The sequence below is a fragment of the Candida dubliniensis genome, chromosome 3 (genome assembly GCF_000026945.1).
Source record: "Candida dubliniensis CD36 chromosome 3, complete sequence".
Lineage (NCBI taxonomy): Eukaryota > Fungi > Ascomycota > Pichiomycetes > Serinales > Debaryomycetaceae > Candida > Candida dubliniensis.
The window spans coordinates 842802-861832 of NC_012862.1; the positions used below are offsets into that span (position 1 = coordinate 842802).

Sequence of the window (19031 nt, forward strand, 5' to 3'; positions counted from 1 at the left end):
ACGAAATACGATACGTTAGACGAATATTAGTTAGAACTTTTGTAAATTGCCCGACGCGAACATGCTTGGTGCGTACGAATGGCAATAGCAATTTTTTCTTTAAGAACTCTCCCGCAACCAACGCGTAAATGTTGGTTAAAAATGGAAGTCAGAATTTGGTATTGTTTATTTAACAGGTTTATTCATATACAATGAGTCTGCTAACATATCACTATACTCTCTAGACCTCTGAACTCAGGTTAAATGTTGTGTGGTGAAGGTTTGTTCTTGAAAAAAAAAAAAAAAAAAAAAAAACGAAATAATAGTTCGTTCAGGATTGAGGGAGACGCGCCTGTTTTTCATCTAGCACTGGATTCAAACAACTAGAAGAAAAAAAAAAAAAAAAACAAAGGAATAAAGCAAAGGGCGATAATAGAATTATTCATTTTGACTACAGTCGCTTCAAATATACACTCATTTACAATACCCTTAATTCACCAATCTCATTAATGGAACTAACACAACGGACCCAGACCCAGACCCAACCAACACAACAGTCACCGACAACTCAGACTCAAACTCAAAGCAAGGAGGACCAGAATAGGATTTGTCAGTTGATTTGCTCCACGGGTCAATTTGGCAATTATGATTTGAATATCAATGATAAAACTGTCGTACAAGGTAAAATGACGTGGTATTTTGGAAGAGATCCCAACTCAGATTTGCAAGTGGCGTCGTCGTCGAGAATTTCAAACAAGCATTTCCAAATCTGGTTTAACTTTAATGACAAATCACTATGGATTAAGGATACTTCAACTAACGGAACACACCTCAACAACAGTCGGTTAGTGAAAGGATCAAATTATCTACTTAACCAAGGTGACGAAATAGCCGTAGGGATCGGTAGAGATGAAGACGTTGTGCGGTTTGTTGTTGTTTTTGGTGACAAATACAACCCCGCCAAACTACCTGACTCGACTAACACAGTTAAAGATGAAGGAATATACAAAGACTTTATTGTGAAAAATGAAACAATAGGCCAAGGGGCATTTGCCACTGTAAAAAAGGCGATTGAACGATCCACGGGCGAGTCATACGCGGTAAAGATCATAAATCGAAGAAAAGCACTAAATACTGGTGGTGGAAGTGCCATGGCCGGAGTGGACCGTGAATTGTCAATATTAGAACGGTTGAACCATCCAAATATAGTTGCATTGAAAGCATTCTATGAAGATATGGACAACTACTATATTGTGATGGAATTAGTGCCAGGCGGTGACTTGATGGACTTTGTGGCGGCGAACGGTGCAATAGGAGAAGACGCAACACAAGTGATCACGAAACAGATTCTAGAGGGAATTGCCTATGTTCATAATTTAGGGATTTCCCATCGTGATTTGAAGCCGGACAATATTTTGATTATGCAAGATGACCCAATACTCGTTAAGATCACCGACTTTGGATTGGCAAAATTCAGTGACAACCTGACGTTTATGAAAACATTTTGTGGAACATTGGCTTATGTTGCTCCTGAGGTTATCACAGGTAAGTATGGATCATCACAAATGGAGCTGCAACAAAAAGACAATTACTCCTCCTTGGTCGACATTTGGTCTTTGGGATGTTTGGTTTATGTACTTTTGACTTCTCATTTACCGTTTAATGGCAAGAATCAGCAACAGATGTTTGCCAAGATCAAAAGAGGCGAGTTTCACGAGGCTCCGTTAAACTCGTACGACATTTCTGAAGATGGCAGAGACTTCTTGCAATGCTGCCTACAGGTTAACCCTAAACTAAGGATGACGGCTGCAGAGGCTTTGAAACACAAATGGTTGCAAGATTTATATGAAGAAGATTCTGTGAAATCTTTGAGTTTATCGCAGTCGCAGTCGCAACAATCTCGAAAGATAGATAATGGTATCCATATTGAATCATTGAGCAAAATTGATGAAGATGTAATGCTTCGTCCATTGGACAGCGAGAGAAATAGGAAATCAAGCAAACAGCAAGATTTCAAGGTGCCCAAGCGTGTGATTCCGTTGTCTCAACATCCTGCAACGCCGTTACCAATGTCACAACCGAAAAAGAGGCCGTATCAAATAGATCCCAGAACAAACAAAAAAGTGGATTTGGAAGAACTTCTGGCGAGTAAAAAAGTAAAGATGAGTGATTCTGTTGTTGGAGAAGAATACTTGAAGTTGGAACCGGTCGCAAAGTCGTTATTCCAAGAAACGATAAACATTTCGAAATCCCCGTTTTCATTTGGAAGAAATGACACTTGTGATTGTGAGATAAATGATGACAGATTATCTAAACTTCATTGTGTTGTTGCAAAAGAAAATGACTCTATATGGCTATTGGATAAAAGCACTAACTCGTGTTTGGTTAACAATACTAATGTTGGAAAGGGCAACAAAGTTTTGCTTAGAGGAGGGGAGACATTGCATCTTTTCTTTGACCCATTGTCACTGCAACATATTGGTTTCAAAGTAGTCGTTGTCAATCAACCGTCTGCTGAACATGTGAGTCAAGTAGAAGTCTTGAAACAAACGTTGGAAGAAATGAATATTATTCCACCACTCATTTCAGGTTCAAGTAGTATAAACTCATAGATATAGCATACATACATACATATATATATATATATATACAAGCATTTCCTATAGGAACAAAGATATTCTTTTTTCTTTTTACCTCCATGTAATCACATTAACTTCTTCTTCTCTGGGAATGACGTGATTCACAGCGACGTATCCAATGTTAAAATTCTCAAAATCCACCAAATACTGGAATAGTTTAACCCTTAATTTACCCATATACTTGTCCTGAAACATTCGTTTTTGGATAGGATCCGATATTTGATTAAACAATTTTGTGTCATAGACAATATTTTGAATAAGGTTTCTTTCTAAACAAGCCAATACTAGCTCTTGGTCATTAAGATTCCACATATTACCATCTCCGTTCAAGCCCGACAAATAAAAGTTGTCAATAACTATGTAATTGTAATAATCTTGTAGTTTATCACGTAAATATTCGTCAGGATAAAATCGTGGAGGTATGTACCGAGATACTAAACGCAATGATTGAGATAGTAACCGAACATGTTCTATATCCAAATTATAACTTGTTTTCAAAGATATTTCAATCATACTATTCTCATCTAGCTTTCGATTGAGTGATTTCATTTTACCAATTGCCTGTGGATTCCAGACTCGAGGAAGAATATTGGGTAATATACAAGTAGATGGCGTTATTTCCGGGATCATGTAGCATAAAATTGGAGTGAACTCTTCAAATATCAAGCACATTAGTGCAAATAATGGTATTTTGTAATAGTCATTTGGTGTACGTTTGTAAAGCTGAAATTGTTCTCTTGTTAAATTGAAAATAGAATGAGTTTTCACATTATTGGATCTTTTAATATCACCTTTAGTCATTTTCTCCAAAGTTTCTGATTCTACTTTGTCCATGTATATTCTTTGACTCATTTCTTCAGTTAATTTTCTAAAGGAGGGAATTTTGATCTTTGTTTCTTGTCCTGATGGAGTGACACTAGTCAAATAAAAGTCTTGCTTTAGCTTCTTCAATATAGTCTGATTCTGCCATACATTTTTGATTCCTAATTTATAAAAATTAATAATTGTCTTTCCATATGCTATAAGTTGTTTGATCTTCAAGGAAACACCTTGTTTTTCTGGGTTGCTCTGGACTACCTGGTTGAAAACTTCTTGTTTGGTTTGTATGACAATAGGTAAGGTCTTGGTTGCATTCATGCATTTTGAATCAACAGACTGCCAAATTGACGATAGTCTTGGTGATTTACTCAATTCGCTCAAGAATACCAGTTTTTTGCTAGGCAACCTGTAGAATTGAGATGATCTGTTCATAGGTAGTTTAGTAGTCACAAGTTTATGTTAGCTTTCCTTTTGACAGATGAAAAAAAAAAAAAATCCTTGCAATAAATAATATATGGAGGAAAAAGAACTCCTTCCAAGATTTAATAATAATGTTTTCTCTCTGTGACAATTATTTGCAATATGTCATACATCACACCTACCAAAAGGATTTACACTTCTGAAGATTTATCAAAATGGGTGGGCTCACCTACCTATAATACTGTATTGGACTTCATTGTGGAGTTGCAGACATCTGTCACTGGCAAATCCAATGATTCATCGAACGAGGCTAGTCTGATAATTGACAAACTTTCAAAACTCCTTTCCAAAGTTGATAGTCTAATTACATTACATCCTGCTCATGATTCAGTATCTAGATTTGGAAAAGTTGAATTCAGAGACTTTTATAAGGATTTGTCTGCCAAAGCGGAAGAATATATTTCTGAGATCACTCCCATGGCAATTCAAGAAACATCCACTTACTTTGTTGAATCGTGGGGGAATAGCACAAGAATCGATTATGGGTCTGGTCATGAATTGAATTTTATATGTTTTTTGTTGTGCTTGAAGGAGTTAGGTCAAATTACCGCTTCTGATTACGAAGGTTTGATTCTCAGAGTTTTCACTCAATATATATCTATCATGCGTAAACTACAGAAGGAATACTGGTTGGAGCCTGCGGGATCGCATGGGGTTTGGGGGTTGGATGACTATCACTTTTTGCCCTTTTTATTTGGAGCTGCACAATTGTCTACTCATCCACATATGAAACCAAAACTGATTCATAATGATGAGTTAGTGGAGATGTATTCCACAAAGTATATGTATTTTGAGTGCATCGATTTCATAAACAAAATTAAAACCATTCCTAACCACCAAGGCAAATTGAGCTTGCGCTGGCATCTGCCAATGTTGGATGACATATCTGCCGCTAAAAACTGGGATAAGATTAGAGAAGGAATGGTGAAAATGTACAAGGTCGAAGTTTTAGGGAAACTACCAATCATGCAGCATTTTATGTTTGGTACTCTTTTAAAATGTCCAGAAGGAATCCCTGAGCATACCGATGAAAACGGACACGGAGACAAGGTTGAGGATCATTGTGGCCACGCTCACGTTAACACTTGGGGAGATTGTTGTGGTATTAAGATTCCCAGTGGCATTGCTGCTAGTGAAAGTCTAAAGCATGAGAGGAAAGGCAATATTCCGTTCGATTAGGTTATTTATTCATTGTATCCTATATTAGTAGAGATCAATATATTCTTAGGAAACACCCCGGGAAATGGTAACAATACTTTCAAATGCTTCTTCTGATCATCAAATTTACTCACATGTATATACCCTAAAACGCTTGTGTTCAATAAATCTTTCCCTAGTTTTTTATCATTATTTGGGAGATGTGTTATGGCAACAATCGAATTCTCTAAATTTGAGCTGTTGGGTTCTTCAATTGCTTGATAATATTTTTCCAACTGCTTCTCTTCTGCGTCTTCTTCAAGATCCGGTTCATCTTTCTCAAAGTCATCTCCCCCAGGCAAAAATGCCATTTGAGAAAGCAAATCCTTTGTCAATACATTTTTATAAATTCTCAACCCCAGCAATTCAATATCAGTTTTGAAGGGCGACAATCTTGTTTTGAAATTTCCATTGAAATATTCTTTTATAGTTTGTTCTTGTTGTAGACGAATAAATCTATCTTCAACTTCAACACATCCTGACAGTTTACTCAATTTAATAATATTTAATTGGGTCGATTTATGAGCAAACTTCTTGGTCAAATCAATGGCTAATCGCTCATTTCCAATAACAACAATATTATCAATCAAAAAATTAGATACGATGCACTCAATGATATCAAAATTTTTCAGAGTCAAAGCTGGTGTATCAATAATCGCTCCACTGTTTTTAATGTTCAAGTCTTGATCGAAGCGAGACAAAACCGTTATGCCTAACTTCTCAATTAGCAATTTATAAAAATCCACATTGTCATTGAAATCTGCCATTCCAAAATTTTTAACAATCGGTTGTTTGGGATTGTGTGTTAATGTCCCGCTGGTTGTGGTTAAGCCATACCCATTGCAACTTTCTACATCAAAAGAGTCACTTATGGGTGTTGCTGTCAACGACCCAGGCAAAGCAAATACACCATCACGAGGTTGCAAGTTCACCAATACAGGTGTATTGTTCATCTTGTTGGCATATGCTGCTAATATTTTCAGCATAGTTGTCTTACCTGAATATTTTGAGCCTATAATTAGCACTTTTGGACCGCTTTGTTGCTGGTCAATAGAACTTGAAAAATTGTAATCCTTTGTGTACTGTCTCTTGCTTTCAAAATACATATGTAGGTTCAATATGGAATCCATATTGGACTCGTCACTCAAGTATTCGACAAAGCCATCATCAGAAGTAGAAGCCAACGATAGATCGTCTTTATTTTCCACCAAAACGTACTCAATTACTGAGTCGGCAATTGGAGAATACAAGTAAGCCTTAGTCCCTGATAACTGAATTTCTATATTGTTTGCTAATTCGGTCCCATTAATTTCCACTATTCCAGTTAAAACCTTAAACTTGAGAAGTCTATTAAATGGAACCTCTATTCTCCACTCATAGTTCTGAGGAATCGTCAATGTAATACTCGATACAGCATAATTCACTTTTTCGGTACTCCCGAACCCTGGTATGGACATTGTGATTTAGAATCTTCCACAATGAATAAACTAAACAACAGGTTTCGTCCTCCTGTTCTGTGTGGAAAAACAAAAAAAAAAAAAAAAGAAAGAAAGAAAGATGAATTGGACGGTCGTGTGAAAATGGTAAATGCCACATTTAAGAGAATTTCCCTAAAAGTTTTATCTATTGTCACCTAAACTATACAAATCCCTATACTTGACCAGTCAAGTAGTTATATATTATCAAATGATAATCTCTTTGGTTTAATTTTCATTTGATTCTTCGTCAACTTTACAACTCTTTTCTTACCAGTTTTATTGTTTATCAACTCCATATGTGTGTCATAGTTAATACTGCCCTCGTTATTCTTTTCATGTGTAAGAGGACTCGGTGGCTCATAAGTGTCTATGAACGGGTTTTTCAATTTTTCACGAGGAATTTTGGCAACTTCATCTATATCCATCACTTCCCAGTCATCTTCATTCTCTGACTCTTTTGCTCTAGAGTCGTCTATAATTTGTTTTGCTGGTGTTCTTGGTACTTTAAATTCATTAACCTTTTTCAAGTCAAATAATGGAGGTGGGGCTTGTGTGAAAGAGTTATGGCATCTGCCAGAACCAATTGTAGATGGTGATGGCAATAATACACCAAATTTCTCGTTACTAGTGAACAAATCCAAATTCTTTCTGGTCTTGCATGGTGATTTTTGAGGTGTGATTGGAGTAAACGGAAACTTGTTTGCTTGTGGAGACAACTGTATACCTTGTTTTCTTTTCTGTGATACTGGAGTTCTGGTGGGCTTTTTGGTTGTCGTAGAGGGAGTCAATAATACCGACGAAGCAACTGGTGTCGATATAGCCCCTGGATTACTTCTTCTCCTTTGTTGTTGTCTCGGTGGTGTTTGTGGTGTAACAAATAAAGATGGTGTATCAGTAGATGAGGACATTCCGATAAAGATGACTGTAGATGATAACAAAGCAAACTTAAATAGAATGGATAATGAAGGAGTTAGTGTGGATTGAAGGTTTATCCAGTTTTATTCAAAGATGACAAGTATGAGTAATTGATATGGCTAATTACTTTTTTAAAGAAAAACCAAAAAAAAAAAAAAAAGAGCTTGAAATCAAATTGGCTTCTATATATAAAAATTTTAAAGAAAGAGAGAAAGCAAGCAAAAAATAAAATAAATCCAAGACGTGTAGCAAAAAAAAAAATTTCTGTGCAATTAGTCGTGTAAGGTTTGACTGGAAAAAAGAAGATGGCTGGCAGCAAAGAATATGGATCAATTGTTTTTCAAAATTTTACTATGAATTTAAAGCAAAGTTATGGCTAAATTATACAACAGTAAACTTTAAGTTGATTCAATGATCAAAGAATGGAATTGTTTTAGTTATATATTATACTAGTCTGTGCAGTTACTCGTTTTCTTCATCTTTCTTAGTTCGTACAAAGTTTCAATCCCTTGGTAGATTCTAATGTCATGAAAAAGAAAAAGCGAATCATCATCCAACGCAAAACCATATTAGAAACGAATCAATCACAAATGCAAAAGACATCCTTCTCTAAACAACTAATGGCCTGTAGAACCGTCTCAAATGCTTCTAAAAATATTTAGAGTTGGTAGCGGCAGACCATCCCCGCCCCCTTCTACGAAACACAGCTCCCATATTAAAGAGGCAGAACCCATTCGCGGGTGGATATACCTGGTAACACTACCTTTTCTCTCTTTTTTTTTTTTTTTTGTATCAGTAACGATTCTATAGTGTCTTTACATCGAGAGACATAATGACACTTGCGAGGTACCCCAAAGCAGTAGTTTTTGATCTAGACTATACTTTATGGCCATGTTGGTGTGATACCCACATTGTGACCCCATTGAAATCGGTATCGCCGACCACTGTTGCTGATCGTTACGATTTTCAGCTATCATTTTATAAGGATGTCGAATCAATTATTCGGGAACTAGTGGAAAACAATGTGAAAATTATAGCTGCTAGTAGAACTGGAACACCCCATGTTGCCAAACAGCTATTATCAATGTTGCATATTCACGGAAGACCAGCAATTAGATACTTTCATAGTTTACAATGGGGCACTGGATCAAAAACAAAGCATATCAAAAAGGCAGCGAAAAATCTAAAAATGACAACAGAGCTAACAGACGGTGAATTCATTTTGTTTGACGACGAGTTGAGAAACCGAGACGTCGAGTCGATTAATTGCCATTTTGCTCATGTTCCTGATGAATCAGTTGGCTTAACACGACATATTTTTGTACAAGGATTGACACAATGGAACAAACGGAATTTATAGATAAATTACATATTGTTTCTTTTGGTTTTATTTGTGAATGTTTATATAGACAATATGAAAATAGAATAAACTGTTTCTGAAACAAATTGTTAGCTTTCTTTTTTTTTATTTTCCCTTAGTAAAACCTCTATTATTTCGGAACTATATAGATGTGTATATGTATATAAATATATGAAAAATGGAACAATTTGATGATGAATATCGTAATAATGATATGAAAACAGTATCCTGGCTACGGCCACTTTCGTAATCAAATATTATGACCATAAAACAAAGAGCCAAGTCAACTAACAACCATCTAAAGTTTTTTGGTTTAAACCAAAACACAATAGGCTACCAAAAGCGAGAGCAACAACTCATACATAGGTTTTGCAATTATACTGCCGGCTGAATGACGTGTGCTGGTGCTTGTAGAGCTGCCAGAAGTTCTAGAACCAGATGAAGACGTTGTTCCTGTACCCGAACTGTTAGTGATACCACTAGCCCCAATGACTTCAATCGATTCCTTATCGGTATAAGACACTTGAGCTAAGCTTACCTCATAGTCGTCGAGGTTATACACAATATAGGCACTTCTCAAAATGTTGTCTCCAAATAACATGTACGACGAACTTGACGATTGTAGCATAACACCCAAAATACATGTTGATCTACCTGCTTGTAACACCAAATCAGAAACTGGGACCTTAATGGTTTTGTTGCCACCAAATTCTATGTCGACGGTTTTGCTGGAGTCGGCCAAGTTACAGTTGACTATGTAAGCACCAACTGATCTGGAGTACTGACCATTTAAAGCTTTTCCCAACAGCTCCAAAGTGTCGCTAAAAACATACGATAAAGTTGAACCAGTATCCAAAACAGCACCGGTGGTGCTTGCCAAAATGTTCGTGGTACTTCCGCTGCTACCTTCGACATCAATTTTAGACACTGGGACTTGTATTCTAACTGGGTAGCTTATTTGTGAATAAGTTCTCATCATTTTAACAGTCACCAAATCACCTTGATATTTAGCATGGTCAATAGCACCAAATAAGATAGATCCGGCTTTAGCATCGGCCGAATTAAGATATAAGGAATAAAGGGACTTTGCAATAATTCCATCTGCTTTCAATTTGAGAGGCAAGTTCTGGTACGTGTGACCGTATTGTGAAGTGACTTCTAATCCAGGCAAACCAATACCCAAAACACCAACATCAGAAGATGTTTCGTTCGCAATTGCAAAGGAAAGGTCTTTAACAGTCACGTTACTTATGACCACATCATCGTAACCCCAAATACCAATGGCACTGGTATCATCCGCGTATTGAATTTGGAAAGGATAGGTATTGTTTTCTTTAAATGTATCTGAGTTTTCAGTATTAAATGAACCATAGGAGGTACAGGTGTTGGAACCACCGCTGCCATTAGAACCACCCTCAGTTCCTACGAACGGGGAGAATGTTGAGTATGCACCTGGACCTTCGGTGATATAAATGGTGGAGTAAACACTACCAAAGCCAAATATTTTGTTGTGAATCTTATCCAGTGAATCCTTTTCCTCGTCAGTTTCTATGGTTTTTGATGGTTGATATAAATTCTTTCTCTTTTGCAATAGTTCTCTTTCATTTAGTTTAACACCAGTTCCATGGCCAAAAGATCGTTCGTGACGCTTAGAACTTGGAGCACTAACACATTTTAAATCGTGGGACATGACCCACAAATCTGAAGACCCGGTATCTACCAACACTCTGTTTTCATCTTCATTAGATCCAATTTTCAAAGTGGCCATATAAAAAGTCTGTTTGTTGGTTAATGTCATATCCAATGACCCATCTCTTTTAACAAATCGAGGGTTGGAATCATCGTCGGGAGATAAATCGTCCTTGGACAGTCCACGACGCACTTCAAAGTCGATTTTAAAAGGTGCAGTGGTAGCAAGTGCTGTTGCTACTAGCGATAATAACGCAACAGAATTGAGTCTCATTTAAGTTAAAGAAAAACAAATGGGCGGAATATATTTATAGCAATTGTTGGTGAAGAAAGAAATAAGCTCTAAGAAAAGAAGCAAATTGAAAAAAGAAAAAAAAAAAAAGCTGGAAGGGTTAAGAGTATCAGGATTGTAAAATGGATTTTGAAATTGAAATTTGGGAAATCCATTCACTACTTATAGTTTAAGCATTGTTTTAGTGATTCTATTTTGTTTTTTTTGTTGTTGTGCCCCATTAGTGGCACAACTAAAAAGACGTAATAGAAAGAAAAAAAAAAGGAAAAAAAAAAAATAAAAAGAATCCCGAAATTTACAGTAATAATTGTATGGGAGACAACCGAGACACAAAAGCAAAACCACAACTAATCATTATTTTTCTCTTTTTTTTTCTTGCTTGGAACGAGGCACAGGGAATATAATGGAAGGGAGGGAGGAAGCAAGTAATAGTGGTGTGTCATGGTCGCAGTAGAGCTTGCTGCCAAGAATAACAACTCAGCATATTTTTAAGACGAAGGGATGACAAAAAAAACAAAAAGAAATGAAACATTTGTAATCGTAAATTTCCACGATCTTGATCTAAAATAATTGTTGTTGCTATTCACCAACCGAACAAAAATATCAATAACCCCAAAATATAAATAATATAGAATTATGGAATCAATTCTCATTCGAAGCTGCTTAAACAAAAGTATATCAGAAATTATTCTGAAATCAAAATCAATACTTAAAATTTGGCTTTTCTAAAAGTTGGCACTTTACAATGTTAATAATCGAGAATTGTAATTGAAGGAAAAAAAAGAAACAAACAAACAAACTCATTACATTGCCGTTCTCAGAAATCAATAACAGTACTACAACAACAACTAGTTATCATCTTCGTCCAGTGGCTGAATTTATTAAAGAAAAACATCAGAAATATACTATTTCCTTCAATTTTGCTTCGCCACCAATATTGGGTTGCAAAGTAGAGAAAACCAAATTGTCAACGGTCTACTGAACTCCCAACATACGAAGGTTTCTATTTTTTTTTGTTTTGAAACACCCGAAAATGCCTTCTCAAAAGAACAATGTGGTTAGCATACAATTTGCTCTTCATCATGCTTTTGTCCAATTCGGCACGACAACAACCGTCTCCAGGATACAAACACGAGGAAAGCATATAGTGCTCTCACTATTTGATATACCAACATTGGTCTCTGACATTTACACTGGTTTCCGCCACACTACCATACAATCTCCGTCTGGTCAATGGCGAGCTACAAAAATAACTTTGTAATTCCTGTACATGAATCAAGTCTAGTGGCTGTAACTGTATCTGGTCATCTACATTTCCAGAATATGTAGATATAAAGCTTAAATTGTAACATATATCTATACTTTTTTTTTAAAACTTGATTTCTACCATGCCTCATATAGTTGCGTCCTTAACGCCCATCCTCACATACTCAAGCAATGATCTATTGATCTCGATAAAGAATGATTTCACTTTGCTTGAAATATCTTCTGGCATCCTCATCAATTAACACAAGTGAAAGATAGGTTCTTGTTGAGAATTTTTTATTGACGTCTCTATAAGTTGGCACCAAATCAAACCCATTCAAAAATAAACGTATTGGTATCGTCTCGCCCTTGACAGGCGCACCATCCATAATTTCAAATCTGACTACTGTTTCGCTGTCTGTGACTTGGTTAGGTGGTGCTCCCACAGTTTCTCTTCTGATCAACGACAACTCCATATGCTTGATTTTCAATCTGACCAACAAGAAATATATTTTACCTATTATGGCATCTTTAAGGGAAAACCTAGATCGCGAATACTCAAACTCAATATGTAAACAGTTCTCAATCCCTACGTCCATTTTCACGCTATGTGACTCATTCCTTTTTGCTATAGTGCTTCCCTTATTGGTACCATCATTACTGGATGATGTAGCCGCGCCCAGTGCTGCTTCCTCATTGGTTTTCTTGCTACCCAATTTTGAATCGGCCGTAGAATTACTATTCCCTGTAGTTGCCTGTTTAGGGATTGCTGTAGCATATTGATAAACCCACAATTCCTTCTCCCTAATTATCTCTGAAGACGACTTTCTCAACACTGTGACTTTAATGTAGTATCTTAGTCTCACATTCTTTCCACGGTAGCTTTCATACTGTTTCTCGACATTCTTGAATTCAAAAGGATATGATTCGGGATGCGACAATTGCGCAGGCGCAGCTAATTCTGTGGCCAAAGTTAAAAACTCTGACGACAGTATCCCATCAGTATTGGTTTCAATTGATCCTAACAACTGCACTCTAACACCAAGGTGTTCCAATTTCCTTCCTTCCTTGGTACGCAACGTAACCACACCTTTGACTGATTCACCATCCTTGTATATAGGAAGCTTCTCGACTCTGCCTTGCGGAGTTTTCACGTCAACATGTTTCCGAGTATCCTCATTGTCTAACCTAATTTCAATATCTAACGGCGCCTTAAAAAATATCGACATAGTATCACTTGAAATCAAAAAAGTTCCACTTGTATTGATATATATGAATACAATAATATAATTAATACCTTGTCAAAGTTTTGATTCAAATTATGAAAGTTGTTTAAAGCGATGAATACACTGTGGGTGATTTAAAATTTGTGTCTGGGTTGTTTCGTTTGTCTTGATGTTGTTGTTAATGTTCTCTCCCGTCTGTATGTGAGACAATGGACACTACCCAAACCATATTTTTGCTTTGTTAAGATCTTTCTCGGATATCCTTTCTCTCTTTCTTTTTTCGCCCCCTACAATTGATAAGTTGCAAGTAAGTAAGTTCTTTCTTGCAAGTCTAAATTACACTAACAAACGAAACTGAGAGAGAGAGAGAGAGAGAAAAAAAAAAAAAAGAGTATTCAAAATACACACATTAAAAACTCCTCAAAATAACAATCTGTTGGTTGGTTAGCAGTCAACTATTTGTTTATGTCAAACAATTGATACAGTCACTTAAAGTTACAACCTTTTTCATTTGTACTAGTTGAATCCAGACTATTAGCAATTTACTTGGGTTTTCTTTATTTATTTTCTTTACAAGAAAAAATACACTCCCCCTAATAAACCTAGAAGTCAATCATTTGGCCAATATCATATCAACACCACCCATTACCTAATATCGTTACATATCCTTTTTTTTTTTTGGAATTCCTGCCGATTTCCACCGTACAAGTATAAAAAGAATTTGAGATACATATATATATATATAAACACATATTTGATCTTTCTTTTCCAATCATGTCATCAACAAATTACATAACGGATGAGGTGGCACCAGATATGATTTCCCCCCATGATCATAGACCTTCCAAAGATGAGCCTTTGAAGCATCTAGATACAGTTATTGCTCTATACGATTTCCCTGGTACTCAGTCGTCTCATTTACCACTAAACTTGGGCGACACCATTCATGTCTTATCGAAGTCAGCAACTGGATGGTGGGATGGGGTAGTAATGGGTAACAACGGGGAGCTTCAACGAGGCTGGTTTCCTCATAATTATGTACGATCGGTGAACTATGTGCAACCAGTATTGAAAAAACTAAAAGATAACAAAGATCTCGATTCAATAACCGCGGCTAACACGGCTGCTAATGTGGTGATGCCATCTTTGACTAACTTGATTCAAAAAAGCTTACAAGAATCTGAACGGAACAGTCCTGCAAACTCAACAAGAAAAAACTCGGTGGTGAGTTTTGCTAGCTCTGAAACAAGCATGCCAAGCGATTCAAAGTATACACAACAACAGACAAATACGAATCAAAACTCGCTTGAATATCAACTGATCTCGTTGCCATCTACTCGAGATCACAGCACAGTGGACATGCAACCATCTTCACAACAACCTTCGATTTCACACACTCTAACTGGATTTGGAACTGGTGACGATGAAATCATTCCCATGGAAGTAGGAGAAGCAGAGAGATTGATGGAAGAGTACAGGTTCAAGTATAACAAAACAGTGACTTGGATTCCGCGAACGTCAACCAAGGGAGACATAATTTTCTACTGTGAACAACTTGATGTATATTGTGAATCGCTACCTTTGATTTTGTTTGATGCAGAGGCCCCGCTGCCAAACTTGGAATACTCTGGAAGTGAAGTAATCATGGACCCGACCCCAATTTCGGTTCAAGGGTCACAATCGATGGAAAACATATTGGATACTCGAGAAGGATCAACTGCAGGCTCGTTTGATTCTACCAAGCGTGATTCGAATGTATCGATGAGCACTCAAAGTTCCGGGTCATCATATCATCGTTTCAGTCGGCCTTTTTTCTCTATGGACAATCTATTCTATAAACATTCGTCAGACATAGGTACGTGGAATGAACTAAAGGAACAATGTAATTATATTTTGGATTTGATGTTGAAGGCTATTAAGGATCAAAACAGGCAGTTGTTTAGCACCCATTTTTCCCGATTGAATAAACTTGTGGTGGCTTTGTGTGCTGCAGTCAGATTGAACCAAGAAGACTACGTTGACACCAAGTATGAGAGCTCTACAAGAAGAAAGTTGAAACGTGTGTGTGCGTCATTTGCTCAAATTTACATTAACGGTATCTTACATTTAAGTGTGTTGCACTACTCCCTCGATGGATTTAATGAGGGTCGTTTATTTGGTTACGACATGAGCAAATTGAATCGATCCAGCTCTAACAGCGCATTTCAGTCACCAGCATCCTCGCTCTCAACAATACGTCAGGGTTCAGATGATAGCACTCGTTTTGCCCAAAAATTGAGCCAGGACAAGAATAATGAAGGAAATAGTGATATTAATTATATTAACCAGTTGGTTTATGAAATTGATAATTTGCGTGAGAATGTCGACTCAATTGTGAAAATATTTCTTAAGCTTAGCACGAATAAAAAAATCAGAAATTCTGACTATGACTCCTCAGATGCATCAGATGATGAAGGTGAAGATCGATTTGATATTTTGCCACAAGTATATCCTCGGTTTTTGGTCGACGAATTTAATGGCGGAAACTGGTGCAACCCGTTTTTTTCCACAAAGAACACCGTTTTGAATGTCAGTGGGGACGACTTGAAGAATCGCTATCATACAAAAATTATAATTGATCATTCTGCGTACGAATCCCTTTCCCAGTATGTCGATAAGATAGTTGATGCGTGTGAGAATATATTGGAAGCTCTTGATCCAAAAGTTCAAACCACCTTTTATTATAATGAGATGTTAAGAAGTGAAAGGAACACGCAAATTTTGCGTTTAACTTATAAATCACTTTACCATTGCAGTGCTATGGTTGATTTGATAGAATCTTTTGATTTTACTGTGTTTTGCAGTGTCAAAAGACATATGGCTAACGCAATTGATGCAGAGGATGAAAGTTTTGAGAATCCAAGTGTTTGGGGAGATCACTACGATTCAAATTTATCATTTGACTATCCTGTCGTTTTAGAGTTCTTCCGCTTGAAACAAGAATTACATGATTTGGTTGCAAAGATTATCATGGCAACCCAGTCATTGACTTTGGAAGATCCTGAAGTCTTTAAAGGTTTGAAAGAAGAAGATCCTTTATTCTATAACCGTGAAATATCAAAAATACCCAAGGAGAAGGCAGCGTTGTTGTTATCATCTATTTTAAAAGAGCAGCTCACCTTTAAGGATGGAGGAGCTATTTCACTAAACCCAGACACATTGTTGTCAGGATATTTAGTAGAGATCACTAAGACCACAAAAGCTGTGCTCTTGATAACTCAACAATTGATTGAGGAGCGAGAAACAATTATCAATTACGCTACACGAGTGATGCAAGACAACTTCGATGTGCAGTTATTACTTGTTGAAAGAAATAATACGTCGTCGTCAGAAAAGACGGACGAGAACTCATACTATGTTGGTGGCCATAAAAAGTCAAATGATGTTCCATGGTATTTGGAAGGTGATGATGAATATGAACTATTGTTGGATGTGAAGGGAAACATTAAGGGTGGCTCAAAGGAAGCCTTGGTGTCTCATTTGACGCACCACCTTTTGCTTGATAGCAATTTCAATTCAGTATTTTTATTAATGTTTTCTTCCATGATGCTGCTTGGCGAATTGATATCTTTACTAATTGCCAGGTTCAATATTGAACCTCCGGAAGGTTTGAGTTATGAGGAATACAACCTATGGGTTTCGAAAAAGAGGAACCCTATACGCTTGAGAGTTATGAATATTATGAAACTTTTGCTTGAAAAACATTGGTCTCAGTCTTATTACAATGAAACTGTTCTTCGCAGATGGTTGGCGTTTGCTCAATCGAGCCAAGTTCAAACCTATTCAATGGGAAGTTTGTTAGTTAATTATTTGGAAAAGCTACTTCGTGGTGAGATAATTTATGTCGAAAGAGATCCTGTCATTCCAAATACCAAGCCTCCTGCTCCATTAACCAAAGGCTCGTCTTTACTGAAAAAGCCAAGGATAATGGATATTGATTATGTCGAGTTGGCACGTCAATTGACATTACGTGAGTTCAAATTGTATTGCAAGATTACTAAGTTTGCATGTTTAGCAAAAGTTTGGGGTAAGAAGTCAGGGCTCAGTGAGAGCATTGATAGTATCACTCAATTCATCAAAGCTTCCAATCAGTTGACTAACTTTGTTGGATACATGATTTTGAGAAAAGCAGATCCGAAGAAAAGGGTCCAAATTATTCGCTACTTTATTCAAGTAGCCGATAAGTGTCGACAATACAATAACTTTTCATCGATGACAGCAATTATATCTGCTTTGTACTCGTCTCCAATCCATCGTTTAAAGAAAACGTGGGAGTATATGAATTCTGATGCGTTGTCCAATTTAAAGAACATGAATAAATTGATGAATTCATCGAGAAACTTCAACGAGTATCGAGATGTTTTGAAGTTTATTGGATCAGAGCCATGTGTGCCATTTTTTGGTGTGTACTTATCTGATTTGACATTTGTTTACCATGGCAACCCTGACTATTTATATAACAGAACAAGACAAGTAAACTTTGCTAAACGTACTAAAACCTCAGAGATTGTTTCGGGAATAGATCGTTTTAAAACTATGGGGTATAATTTCCAGGAGGTCCCTGAGATTCAAAAGTTTCTCGATGCATGGTTTGAGAAGTGTCCTACGATCGATGAACAGTACCAGCTATCGTTGAACTTGGAACCTCGAGAACAACAAGCTGGTACCAGTAATAGTATTACTACTGCAAACACCACCACCATCAAGAGTTTCAAGCCGTTTTCACTAAAGTAGCATTTTGCCAGGAATAGTGTATATGTTAGAGTAGATCCAATCAATAGCAGCGTAAGATATATTTACCCTTCCCCCCCTTAGTTTCTCCTCTGTTGAAGAACTACAGACTTATAATATAATGTACAAACAATTCAAATTTGTAATCCTTAATTAATAAAGATAATAAAAGAAACATAATACTATAATATAATAACGAACTAAAGTATAAAAAAAAGTGGGGAACTAAAAATACAACTGGGAGACAATACAATATCCATCACATCTAACTAGAAGCAGATGAGTATTTTGTAACGGCTCTGGTACCTTCTGAAACGGCATGTTTGGCCAATTCACCTGGCAAAATCAATCTAACAGCAGTTTGGATTTCTCTGGCAGAAATTGTGGATTTTTTATTGTAAGCAGCCAATTTAGAAGCTTCAGTGGCAATTCTTTCAAAAATATCGTTAACAAATGAATTCATGATGGACATGGCCTTTTGGGAAATACCTGTGTCTGGATGTGTTTGTTTCAAAACCTTGTATATATATGAGGAGTAGGTTTCTTTTCTAGTTTTAGTTCTCTTCTTAGCACCATCGGTGGAAGCGGTTTTCTTAGCAGCTGGTTTCTTTTCAGCTGGAGCTTTAGAAGCTGGTTTCTTTTCTGCTTTTGGGGCCATTGTGAAGTATTACTTGTATAGTTGTGGAGTGAATCTGATAGAAATAGAAGAAGAAAAAAAAAAAAGAAGTGGCAAGTAGAAAATGACTTTTATAAAAAAGAAAGTGAAGTTGGACCTATTTATAACGAAACACCAAGTTCCGTGTTTTGAAGAACAAGAAATCTAAAGAGAGAAGAATTGATACTGGCACGGTCACGACTATTCTCTCTCTCTCCTTCTCTCTTTCTCTCTCTCTTGTTCATTCTCTTTTTTTTTTTTTCTACTCCAATCACTCTTCTCTCTCG

General features: G+C 36.7%; 10 protein-coding genes across 10 annotated transcripts; 4 read left to right on the forward strand and 6 right to left on the reverse strand. All coding sequences in view use genetic code 12, as the record gives it.

Moving 5' to 3' along the window:
* Positions 1 to 488: 488 nt before the first annotated feature.
* On the forward strand, positions 489 to 2591 carry CD36_83790 (serine/threonine-protein kinase Rad53 homologue, putative; the record flags this gene model as incomplete). The annotated part of the gene is made up of 1 exon (XM_002419255.1): positions 489 to 2591. One exon carries the CDS (start codon positions 489 to 491, stop codon positions 2589 to 2591), a length of 2103 nt encoding a protein of 700 aa, XP_002419300.1.
* Positions 2592 to 2669: 78 nt separating this feature from the next.
* CD36_83800 (pentamidine resistance factor, mitochondrial precursor, putative) lies at positions 2670 to 3869 on the reverse strand (the record flags this gene model as incomplete). The annotated part of the gene is made up of 1 exon (XM_002419256.1): positions 2670 to 3869. One exon carries the CDS (start codon positions 3867 to 3869, stop codon positions 2670 to 2672), a length of 1200 nt encoding a protein of 399 aa, XP_002419301.1.
* A 150-nt stretch (positions 3870 to 4019) lies between these two features.
* CD36_83810 (peptidyl-prolyl cis-trans isomerase PTPA-2, putative) lies at positions 4020 to 5096 on the forward strand (the record flags this gene model as incomplete). Its single annotated transcript, XM_002419257.1, has 1 exon — positions 4020 to 5096. One exon carries the CDS (start codon positions 4020 to 4022, stop codon positions 5094 to 5096), a length of 1077 nt encoding a protein of 358 aa, XP_002419302.1.
* Positions 5097 to 5101: 5 nt separating this feature from the next.
* Positions 5102 to 6571, reverse strand: CD36_83820 (cleavage and polyadenylation factor CFI component, putative; the record flags this gene model as incomplete). The annotated part of the gene is made up of 1 exon (XM_002419258.1): positions 5102 to 6571. One exon carries the CDS (start codon positions 6569 to 6571, stop codon positions 5102 to 5104), a length of 1470 nt encoding a protein of 489 aa, XP_002419303.1.
* Positions 6572 to 6786: 215 nt separating this feature from the next.
* CD36_83830 (conserved hypothetical protein) lies at positions 6787 to 7500 on the reverse strand (the record flags this gene model as incomplete). Its single annotated transcript, XM_002419259.1, has 1 exon — positions 6787 to 7500. One exon carries the CDS (start codon positions 7498 to 7500, stop codon positions 6787 to 6789), a length of 714 nt encoding a protein of 237 aa, XP_002419304.1.
* An 839-nt stretch (positions 7501 to 8339) lies between these two features.
* CD36_83840 (uncharacterized protein yer134c homologue, putative) lies at positions 8340 to 8867 on the forward strand (the record flags this gene model as incomplete). Its single annotated transcript, XM_002419260.1, has 1 exon — positions 8340 to 8867. One exon carries the CDS (start codon positions 8340 to 8342, stop codon positions 8865 to 8867), a length of 528 nt encoding a protein of 175 aa, XP_002419305.1.
* Positions 8868 to 9180: 313 nt separating this feature from the next.
* Positions 9181 to 10830, reverse strand: SAP9 (aspartyl protease, putative; the record flags this gene model as incomplete). Its single annotated transcript, XM_002419261.1, has 1 exon — positions 9181 to 10830. One exon carries the CDS (start codon positions 10828 to 10830, stop codon positions 9181 to 9183), a length of 1650 nt encoding a protein of 549 aa, XP_002419306.1.
* Positions 10831 to 12290: 1460 nt separating this feature from the next.
* Positions 12291 to 13322, reverse strand: CD36_83860 (vacuolar protein sorting protein, putative; the record flags this gene model as incomplete). The annotated part of the gene is made up of 1 exon (XM_002419262.1): positions 12291 to 13322. The coding sequence occupies one exon, from the start codon at positions 13320 to 13322 to the stop codon at positions 12291 to 12293; it is 1032 nt and encodes a 343-aa protein (XP_002419307.1).
* Positions 13323 to 14093: 771 nt separating this feature from the next.
* CDC25 (cell division control protein 25) lies at positions 14094 to 18092 on the forward strand (the record flags this gene model as incomplete). The annotated part of the gene is made up of 1 exon (XM_002419263.1): positions 14094 to 18092. The coding sequence occupies one exon, from the start codon at positions 14094 to 14096 to the stop codon at positions 18090 to 18092; it is 3999 nt and encodes a 1332-aa protein (XP_002419308.1).
* Positions 18093 to 18354: 262 nt separating this feature from the next.
* CD36_83880 (histone H2B.1, putative) lies at positions 18355 to 18747 on the reverse strand (the record flags this gene model as incomplete). The annotated part of the gene is made up of 1 exon (XM_002419264.1): positions 18355 to 18747. One exon carries the CDS (start codon positions 18745 to 18747, stop codon positions 18355 to 18357), a length of 393 nt encoding a protein of 130 aa, XP_002419309.1.
* Positions 18748 to 19031: the final 284 nt, after the last annotated feature.